Source organism: Rhinoderma darwinii, unplaced genomic scaffold, assembly GCF_050947455.1.
Source record: "Rhinoderma darwinii isolate aRhiDar2 unplaced genomic scaffold, aRhiDar2.hap1 Scaffold_531, whole genome shotgun sequence".
Classification (NCBI taxonomy): domain Eukaryota; kingdom Metazoa; phylum Chordata; class Amphibia; order Anura; family Rhinodermatidae; genus Rhinoderma; species Rhinoderma darwinii.
The window spans coordinates 83,464-93,416 of NW_027464080.1; the positions used below are offsets into that span (position 1 = coordinate 83,464).

General features: G+C 45.4%; 2 protein-coding genes across 2 annotated transcripts; both read right to left on the minus strand.

Moving 5' to 3' along the window:
• Positions 1-1,485: 1,485 nt before the first annotated feature.
• Positions 1,486-2,847, minus strand: LOC142722152 (protein kinase C delta type-like). The gene is made up of 2 exons (XM_075848870.1): positions 2,732-2,847; positions 1,486-2,567 (listed from the first exon to the last, which is right to left on the minus strand). Exons 1-2 carry the CDS (start codon positions 2,827-2,829, stop codon positions 2,009-2,011), a joined length of 657 nt encoding a protein of 218 aa, XP_075704985.1. The 5' UTR covers positions 2,830-2,847; the 3' UTR covers positions 1,486-2,008.
• Positions 2,848-2,961: 114 nt separating this feature from the next.
• On the minus strand, positions 2,962-5,025 carry LOC142722155 (protein kinase C-like 1). Its single transcript, XM_075848872.1, has 2 exons — positions 4,551-5,025; positions 2,962-3,261 (listed from the first exon to the last, which is right to left on the minus strand). The coding sequence occupies exons 1-2, from the start codon at positions 4,797-4,799 to the stop codon at positions 2,962-2,964; spliced, it is 549 nt and encodes a 182-aa protein (XP_075704987.1). The 5' UTR covers positions 4,800-5,025.
• Between the last annotated feature and the right edge of the window lie 4,928 nt (positions 5,026-9,953).

Below are 9,953 nucleotides of genomic sequence, written 5' to 3' on the forward strand. Positions count from 1 at the left end.
AACAGGAGCATCCATGAGGTGAGGGCCCTGACTGTAGGGGGCAGCATTGTAGCCGATCCTCCATCCCCCACTGTGCCCCATTCAGTGTATCCCGTTTAGATAATCCTCCACAATCTAAATAGCCTGTACTTCAGCTCTCTCCTGCACTGATACATTGTAACAAACTCTCACTTATCATTATATAACCATTAAAGCTGTTTTCTGGTTTGGAAACCCCATTTTCAAATGCCCTATTAGGGAATTTTGGGGTAATAGTGTGGGTTCCCCTGTTCAGGACCCTGATTAATTATCCAGAATGGAGAGGGGCAATAAACATCATCTCCTGCTCAGGAGGACCAACACATCCATGTACTACATGCACAGCCCGGTGATTATAGAACTGTGTAATACTTTACTTCCCCTTTAGAGATGCTGTAGGGAAATTAAACTCTTGCAGCAAGTTCCCCCACAGATTACTGGACCCCTCTAGCAAAACGGTATTGTAAAAACCTGACAACACCTGTAAGGCTCTGTTCACACCACATTTGGGCTTTAAATCTGACATATACCTTTAAAGTGTAGCTAAACGTTTGACAAACTTCTGACATGTCATAGTGACATAGTGACACGTCAGAAGCTTGGATTGGTGGGGGTCCGAGCACTGAGACCCCCACCAATCACTAGAATGAAGCAGCTGAAGCCCCCGTGTGATCGCTCAGTCGCTTCGTGTTTGTTCGGCTTTTTCCAGAAATAAATGTATCGGTGAACGGACTCAATAGAAAGTCAATGAGCCGATACATTTTTCCGGAAAAAGCCGAACAGACAGGAAGCGGCTGAGCGCTCACACGAGACCTTCAGCTGCTTCGTTCTAGTGATTGGTGGGGGTCTCAGAGCTCGGACAACATTTACTACACAGAAGTCCAATGGGAATAAAGACAAGCACAAAGATGTAGGGGGTAAAAGGAAAGTTTTATTTACAGATAAGGGAAGGTTATATTTTATTATTAGGAGATTATTCTAGAAGTATTAAGACTACTATTATTATATACTGTGTATATGTATGTGTCATCTATTTATCTATCATTCTAAACCTATCTAAAGGTCGTGTTGATCCAGAGGAAGGCGAAAACCCCCTGTGAGGAATGAGCCAATTGTCCTCATATTAGGGGGGAAAATTCCTTCCTGACCCCAAATATGGCGATCGGCATAAATCCCAGGATCAGAGGCTGAAGTGTAACATGTGTAATATGGGGAAAGACTAGGGGAAAATTATTATTTTTTTTTTATTATTATTTTTAATGAACTGCTGTATTTATTTATGTGTAAACTATAAATTGTATTAAATTAAGAGTTATTTTAAATAATTTTCTATATTTATATTATGTTACTTATGTGTGTTACTACTTATTACTCTATCATCCTAAACCTATTTAAGGCCGTGTTGATCCAGAGGAAGGCAAAAACCCCCTTTGAGGAATGAGCCAATTGTCCTCATATTAGGGGGGAAAATTCCTTCCTGACCCCAAATATGGCGATCAGAATAATCCCAGGATCAAAGGCTAAAGTCTAATCTAAATGTACTATGTGTCTATATGCGGGTGTCTATACTTATCATGTAGTGTGGTGTCTATACTTATTATATAGTGGGGTGATGTGGGTGATGTGAGTGATGTGGGTGATGTGGGTGCATTACTTACCTGGCCTGTGCTGAGGTGAGATCAGGTATAATGGCCGCTCCGGCCCCAGGACTACAACATGCGGCTATTATTCCTGATCTCCCCAGATGGAAACTAAGCACAGGCCGCTCCTGGGGGGTGTAGAGGATCTTCAGGCTGGAGTGATGTCAGATGCCTGCCCGGGATTGGAGGATGGCAAGTCAAGGCTCTGGTGCAGCAGCAAGATGGCAGAGGTGTGGCATGAAGATGGTAAGGAGAGAGATGATGGTCTGGGCAGCCGAGGTGACATACAGCAGCAGAGACTTGAGGCGCGGGTCAGGAGGCATGAAGTTCTGGGCCCTTGTCCTGAGATCTTATCGGGTCCAGCTTGGTGACATGAAGCTGAACCCGGCCAAGGGGTGAAGGGATTTGTTATTCTCTGGCCACTTCAGATGTTGGTTCTCCAGAACGGGCACAAATGGTGTAAATGGTGGCTGTGCCCTCCTCTCCTGCAGTTCCTCCCAGCCGATGGTGGAGAAGAATGGATGCTCTCTGATGTTCCCGCACACACCGAGGCGCCTCTTAGAATTTTTACGGACCAGTCTCTTGGTCAGATGTTTCACGTCAGGATTAAGCCAAGTTGGAAATTTAGGCTTCGCGGTGGTGATGGCTTTGATAGCCATTTGCCTGACGGGGCCGTTGTAAAATGGGGAGCGTCCTGCTGCCATCCTGGACACCACAATCCCCAGGCTCCACCAGTCAACTGCGGTGCCGTATTTTTTTCTAAGAAGCACCTCGGGGGCCATGTAATGCAACGTTCCCGTCACTCCACGGATCTTATTGGAGGCGGTGACGCCATCTTGGGCCAATCCCAGGTCGATGATACGGACGTGGCCATCTGCATCCAACATTATATTTTCCGGCTTTAGATCTCTGCAAAGAAATAAGACGAGAGAATGACAAATCCGTCCAGTGATCCAGGAGACGGGGGATGGGTCATTGCACCACCAAGCAGAATAGCCATTCAGTGTAGGAAAGCTGGGTGCACTGTTTCCAGCATGTAAAGGAGAATGAAAGAAGGGGGAAGTTCTGCTTACCGGTGGACGATGTTGTGTCCATGGAGGAACTGGAGGCCACATATCATCTCTGCTGTGTAGAATCTGATGGGGAGAACAGAGCGGAGTCTCAATGTCATGAAATCTTCCTCTATCAATTCCCTAATATCATGTTATGATGGAGTGTGTGCGGTCTCTAGCAGAGAAGAGGCGCTGATTATGGCAGCCTGTATTCTGCATTCTCTGCATTATCCTTCATCTGACCTCCCCCCTCACCTTTTCTTCTTTCCACCCCCCTCAGTCTCCTGATTATTTACTCGCCTTACGTTGCCGATGTTCAAGCAGCCGCACATCCTGATCAAAGCCTCCAGGCTGCCACCGGACAGATACTCCGTGATAAAAAATGCCCGCTCCTCAGATTGATGTGCGGCATAGAGGTGGCATAGGAACGGGCAGTGTCTGGCCGCTAGAAGTATCCGCCGCTCTCTCATAATTTCGTCCATATTGTCCCGTTTGGTGATCATTTTTACGGCCATGTAGATGTTTCGGCCGGGGACTGATGCCAGGACCACCTGAGGAAAACAAATGGAGATTCCTCATGATAAGAAGAAGGAACAGGGGTGGACAGAGAGGTGGGTCAGTCGGGTAGTGCCCAGGACTCTACAGCAGAACAAAGCTGAGCTCCCAGCATAATGCAGTGTCTGCTGTTGGGTCCTGTATGGAGAGGTCTTCACGCCTTACCCACATTTGACATAATTATCTTAGTTGGTGGGGGGAGTATGGAGCAGGATCATACGCTATAATAGCGACCGTGGCATCTAAACAGTTAAATAGAGGTAAGCTCCCGCTGTCACCCCATAACCCCTACCCGCAACGCGATCACAGTGTGTAGATAGTTGTCATGGCAGCCAGGGGGCCTAATGAAGACCCCAAGGTCTGCCAACTTGGTCCTCCTACTAAGCTTAATAGGAGGAGGCTAAAGGAACAATTCAAGCGATACATAAATATTGCAGTCTATTGTACAAGCAATCTTACCATCCATCGTATGTTCAAGTCCTCTAGCGGGATTTACAAAAAATTGTTAAAAAAAAAATCACTTTTCCCCTAATGTCAAAAATAAATAGGCAGAATTGATATTCATAAAAGGGTCAAATTTAAAATCTAACAATATTTAATCCGTATGGTGAAAGCCGTAAAAAAAAAAAAAATAAACTTTTAAAGTTTTATGTAACCCAAAATAGTACCAATAAACAGTACAGCTCGCCCCACAAAAAACAAGTCCTCACACCGCCCCATCAACAGAAAAATAAAAACAATTCTGGGTTTCAGAATATGGAGACACACAAATTAATGTTTTTTACAAATTGTTTTTATTGGATAAAAAGTATAAAAAATAAAACAATATAATTTTGGTATCCCCGTTATTGTACTGACCCGCAGAATAAAGGTAACGTGTCATTTTTACCACTTAGTTAACACCATAAAAGCCAAATTATTAAACCAATGGAGGAATTGCTTTTTTGTTTTTTTTTGCTATTTCACCTAAAAAAAAACCAGCCTTTTACAATGTTCCCAGTAAATGATATGGTACATTGAATGGAGCCATTAAAAACTACAACTCGTGCCCCCAAAAATCAAAATCTCTCATATGTCGACAGAAAAATACTAAAATGAAAAACTAAAGTAGTGGTTATGGGGGCAGGAATACTTCTGGATGTCCTATTAGGCATCCCATAGGAGAACACTACACCCATCATCCATCCAGCATACCATGGTGACAACAGAGAACAATTGATGGAGATAAAAGGTCAACTTTAGGTTTACCACCCTATAAAATGAAATATTTAGATATTATACTCACTTTGCCAAAGCTGCCCCTACCCAGGACCTGGTGGATGGTGAAGCGGCTGATGGTAAGCCTGGCATAGGGGCTGGATGTTCCAGGGTCTTGGCTGCTCCCAGGTCTTGGCTCCTCATCCTCCAATCCTCTGTCCTTGGCTCCTCTCCTCTTCTTCGTCATCTTCTTGAATCCGGTGACGCTGTCCTCCTCCCTCTTCCTCTTCTCCTCTTCTCTCTTCTCGCCGTCTTCTCCATGTCCATTGGACGCCATTTTCACCAATATCTTCCTACCTGTAGACTTCAGTCCGATCGCTGCCGTCGACAGTTGAAAGTAAACGGCAGTTGGTCGTGTGCAGGTCACATGATGTCAGAGGTCATGGAATCCTCAGGTGGCACCTGCCTGGCAGTAACCTGCTCTGCCATGTCTGATGTGGGCATCATGAGTGCCAGTCTAGTGTCCAGAGCTGTGTTTCCCAACCAGGGTTTCTTATGGCCTGGTCAGGGGTCTGCAGAACACAGTAGCAATACATGCCACTCCTACAGTAGAGATAAACAACGGTTATTTGCTCAGGTTATTGGCAAAACCCTTTTCATCCACAATATAGAATCTGGGTTTATATTTAGGGGTCTGTATTTATTTAGGGGTCTGGTCTGGGGGTCTGTATTTATTTAGGGGTCTAGTCTGTGGTCTGTATTTATTTAGGGGTCTGGTGTGGGGTCTGTAATTATTTATGGGTCTGGTCTGGGGTCTGTATTTATTTAGGGGTCTGGTCTGTGGTCTGTATTTATTTAGGGGTCTGGTCTGGGGTCTGTAATTATTTATGGGTCTGGTCTGGGGTCTGTATTTATTTAGGGGTCTGGTCTGGAGTTTATTCATTTAGGGGTCTAGTCTGGGGTCTGTATTTATTTAGGGGTCTGGTTGGGGTCTGTATTTATTTAGGGGACTGGTCTGTGGTCTCCATTGATTTAGGGGTCTGGTCTGGGGTCTGCATTTATTTAGGGGTCTAGTCTGGGGTCTGTATTTATTTAGGGGTCTGGTGTCTGCATTTATTTAGGGTTCTAGTCTGGGGTCTGCATTTATTTAGGGGTCTGGTCTGGGGTCTGTATTTATTTAGGGGTCTGGTCTGGGGTCTGTATTCATTAAGGGGTCTGGTCTGGGGTCTGTATTTATTTAGGGGTCTGGTCTCGGGTCTGTATTCATTTAGGGGTCTAGTCTTGGGTCTGTATTTATTTAGGGGTCTGGTTGGGGTCTGTATTTATTTATGGGTCTGGTGTGGGGTCTGTATTTATTTAGGGGTCTGGTCTGTGGTCTCCATTGATTTAGGGGTCTGGTCTGGGGTCTGCATTTATTTAGGGGTCTAGTCTGGGGTCTGTATTTAGGGGTCCGGTCTGGGGTCTGCATTTATTTAGGGTTCTAGTCTGGGGTCTGCATTTATTTAGGGGTCTGGTCTGGGGTCTGTATTCATTTAGGGGTCTATTCTGGGGTCTGTATTTATTTAAGGGTCTAGTGTGGGGTCTGTATTTAGGGTCTGGTCTGGGGTCTGTATTTATTTAGGGGTCCGGTCTGGGGTCTGTATTTATTAAGGGGTCTGGGGTCTGTATTTATTTTGGGGTCCGGTCTGGGCCTGCATTTATTTAGGGGTCTGGTGTGTGGTCTGTATTTATTTAGGGGTCTGGTCTGGGCTCTGTAAATATTTAGGGGTCTGGTCTGTGGTCTGTATTTATTTAGGGGTCTAGTCTGGGGTCTGCATTGATTTAGGGGTCTGGTCTGGGGTCTGTATTAATTTAGGGGTCCGGTCTGGGGTCTGCATTAATTTAGGGGTCTGGTCTGGGGTCTGTATTTACTTAGGGGTCTGGTCTGGGGTCTGTATTTACTTAGGGGTCTATACTTGGTCTGTATTTATTTAGGGGTCTGGTCTGTGGTCTGTATTTATTAAGGGGTCTGGTCTGTGTTTATTAAGGGGTCTGGTCTAGGGTCTGTATTTATGTAGGGGTCCAGTCTGGGGTCTGCATTTAGTTAGGGGTCTGGTCTAAGGTCTGCATTTATTTAGGGGTCTGGTCTGGGGTCTTTATCTATTTAGGGGTCCGGTCTGGGGTCTGTATTTATTTAGGGGTCCGTTCTGGGGTCTGCATTAATTTAGGGGTCTGGTCTGGGGTCTGTATTTATTTAGGGGTCTAGTCTGGGGTCTGTATTTATTTAGGGCTCCGGTCTGGGGTCTGTATTTATTTAGGGGTCCATTCTGGGGTCTGCATTAATTTAGGGGTCTGGTCTGGGGTCTGTATTTATTTAGGGGTCTAGTCCGGGGTCTGTATTTTTTTAGGGGTCCAGTCTGGGGTCTGTATTTATTTAGGGGTCTGGTCTGGGGTCTGTAAATATTTAGGGGTCTGGTCTGTGGTCTGCAATGATTTAGGGGTCTGGTCTGTGGTCTGCATTTATTTAGGGGTCTGGTCTGGGGTCTGTATTCATTTAGTGCTCTATTCCTGGGTCTGTATTTATTTAGGGGTCTGGTCTAGGGTCTGCATTTATTTAGGGGTATGGTCTGGGGTCTGTATTTATTTAAGGGTCTAGTCTGGGGTCTCTATTTATTTAGGGGTCCGGTCTGGGGTCTGTATTTATTTAGGGGTCTGGTCTGTGGTCTGTATTGATTTAGGGGTCTGGTCTGGGGTCTGTATTTATTTAGGGGTCTGATCTAGGGTCTGTATTTATTTAGTGGTCCGGTCTGGGGTCTGCATTTATTTAGGGGACTGGTCTGTGGTCTTCATTGATTTAGGGGTCTGGTCTGGGGTCGGCATTTATTTAGGGTTCTAGTCTGGGGTCTGTATTTATTTAGGGGTCTGGTCTGGGGTCTGTATTTATTTAGGGGTCGGGTCTGGGGTCTGTATTTATTTAGGGGTCTGGTCTGGGGTCTGTAGTTATTTAGGGGTCTGGTCTGGGGTCTGTATTCATTTAGGGGTCAAGTCTTGGGTTTGTATTTATTTTGGGGGTCTGGTCTATGGTCTGCATTTATTTAGTAGTCTGGTCTGGGGTCTGTATTTATTTAGGGGTCTAGTCTGGGGTCTGCATTTATTTAGGGGTCTAATCTTGGGTCTGTATTTAGGTGTCCGGTCTGGGGTCTGTATTTATTTAGGGGTCCGGTCTGGGGTCTGCATTAACTTAGGGGTCTGGTCTGGCGTCTGTATTTATTAAGGGGTCTAGTCTGGGGTCTGAATTTATTTAGGGGTCCGGTCTGGCGTCTGCATTTATTTAGGGGTCCAGTCTGGGGTCTGTATTTATTTAAGGGTCTGGTCTGGGGTCTGTATTTATTTAGGGGTCTGGTCTGAGGACAGTAATTATTTAGGGGTCTGGTCTGGGGTCTGTATTTATTTAGGGGTCTGGTCTGGGATCTGTATTCATTTAGGGGTCCAGTCTGGGTTCTGTATTTATTTAGGGGTCTGGTCTGTGGTCTGTATTTATTTAGGGATGTGGTCTGGGGTCTGTATTTATTTAGGGGTCTGGTCTGGGGTCTGTATTTATTTAGGGGTCTAATCTTGGGTATGTATTTAGGTGTCCGGTCTGGGGTCTGTATTTATTTAGGGGTCCGGTCTGGGGTCTGCATTAACTTAGGGGTCTGGTCTGGCGTCTGTATTTATTAAGGGGTCTAGTCTGGGGTCTGTATTTATTTAGGGGTCCGGTCTGGGGTCTGTATTTATTTAGGGGTCTGGTCTGGGGTCTGTATTCATTTAGGAGTCTAGTCTAGGGTCTGTATTTATTTAGTGGTCCGGTCTGAGGTCTGAATTTATTTAGGGGTCCAGTCTGGGGTCTGTGTTTATTTAGGGGACTGGTCTGTGGTCTTCATTAATTTAGGGGTCTGGTCTGGGGTCTGTATTTATTTAGGGGTCCGGTCTGGGGTCTGCATTTATTTAGGGGTCCGGTCTGGTGTCTGCATTTATTTAGGGGTCCAGTCTGGGGTCTGTATTTATTTAGGGGTCTGGTCTGTGGTCTGTATTTATTTAGGGATGTGGTCTGGGGTCTGTATTTATTTAAGGGTCTGGTCTGGGGTCTGTATTTATTTAGGGGTCTGGTCTGAGGACAGTAATAATTTAGGGGTCTGGTCTGGGGTCTGTAATTATATAGTGGTCTGGTCTGGGGTCTGCATTAATTTAGGGGTCTTGTCTGTGGTCTGTATTTATTAAAGGGTCTGGTCTGGGGTCTGCATTTATTTAGTGCTCTAGTCTTTGGTCTATTTATTTAGGAGTCTGGTCTGGGGTCTGCATTAATTTGGGGGTCTGGTCTGGGGTCTGTATTTATTAAGGGGTCTAGTCTGGGGTCTGTATTTATTTAGGGGTCTGGTCTGGGGTCTGTATTTATTTAGGGGTCTGGTTTGGGGTCTGTAATTATTTTGGGTTCTGGTCTGTGGTCTGCATTGATTTAGTGGTCTGGTCTGGGGTCTGTATTTATTAAGGCGTCTGGTCTGGGGTCTGTATTTATTTAGGGGTCTAGTCTGAGGTCTGTATTTATTTAGGGGTCCGGTCTGGGGTCTGTATTTATTTAGGAGTTTGGTCTGGGGTCTGTATTTATTTAGGGGTCCGCTCTGTGGTCTGTATTTTTTTAGGGGTCTGGTCTGGGGGTCTGTATTTATTTAGGGGTCTGGTCTGGGGTCTGTATTCATTTAGGGGTCTAGTCTTGGATCTGTATTTATTTAGGGGTCTGGTCTGGGATCTGTATTTATTTAGGGGTCCAGTCTTGGTCTGTATTTATTTAGGGGTCCGGTCCGGGGTCTGCATTAATTTGGGGGTCTGGTCTGAGGTCTGTATTTATTAAGGGATCTAGTCAGGGGTCTGTATTTTTTTAGGGGTCCGGTCTGGTATCTGCATTTATTTAGGGGTCTAGTCTGGGGTCTGTATTTATTTATGAGTCTGGTCTGGGGTCTGCATTTATTTAGGATTCTAGTCTGGGGTCTGCATTTATTTAGGGGTCTAGTCTGGGGTCTGTATTTATTTAGGGGTCTGGTCTGGGGTCTGTATTCATTTAGGGGTCTAATCTTCGGTTTGTATTTATTTAGGGGGTCTGGTCTAAGGTCTGCATTTATTTAGCGGTCTGGTCTGGGGTCTGTATTTATTTAGGGGTCTGTATTTATTTAGGGGTGTGGTCTGGGGTCTGAATTCATTTAGGGGTCTAGTCTTGGGTCTGTGTTTATTTAGGGTTCTGGTCTGGGGTCTGTATTTATTTAGGGGTCCGGTCTGGGGTCTGGATTTATTTAGGGGTCTGGTCTGGGGTCTGTATTTATTTAGGGGTCTGGTCTGGGGTCTGTATTTATTTAGGGGTCTGGTCTGTGGTCTGTATTAATTTGGGGGTCCAGTCTGGGGTCTGTATTTATTTAGGGGTTCGGTCTGGGGTCTGCATTATTTTAGGGGTCTACTCTGGGGTCTATTTATTTAGGGGTCT

Coding starts and splice junctions, on each gene's coding strand:
- LOC142722152 (XM_075848870.1), bottom strand. CDS start 2,829: ATGACATTGAGACTCCGCTCTGTTCTCCCCATCAGATTCTACACAGCA. Junction 2,568..2,731: donor GGACACAACATCGTCCACCG/GTAAGCAGAACT, acceptor ATTTCTTTGCAG/AGATCTAAAGCCGGAAAATA.
- LOC142722155 (XM_075848872.1), bottom strand. CDS start 4,799: ATGGCGTCCAATGGACATGGAGAAGACGGCGAGAAGAGAGAAGAGGAG. Junction 3,262..4,550: donor GTAGGGGCAGCTTTGGCAAA/GTGAGTATAATA, acceptor TGTTTTCCTCAG/GTGGTCCTGGCATCAGTCCC.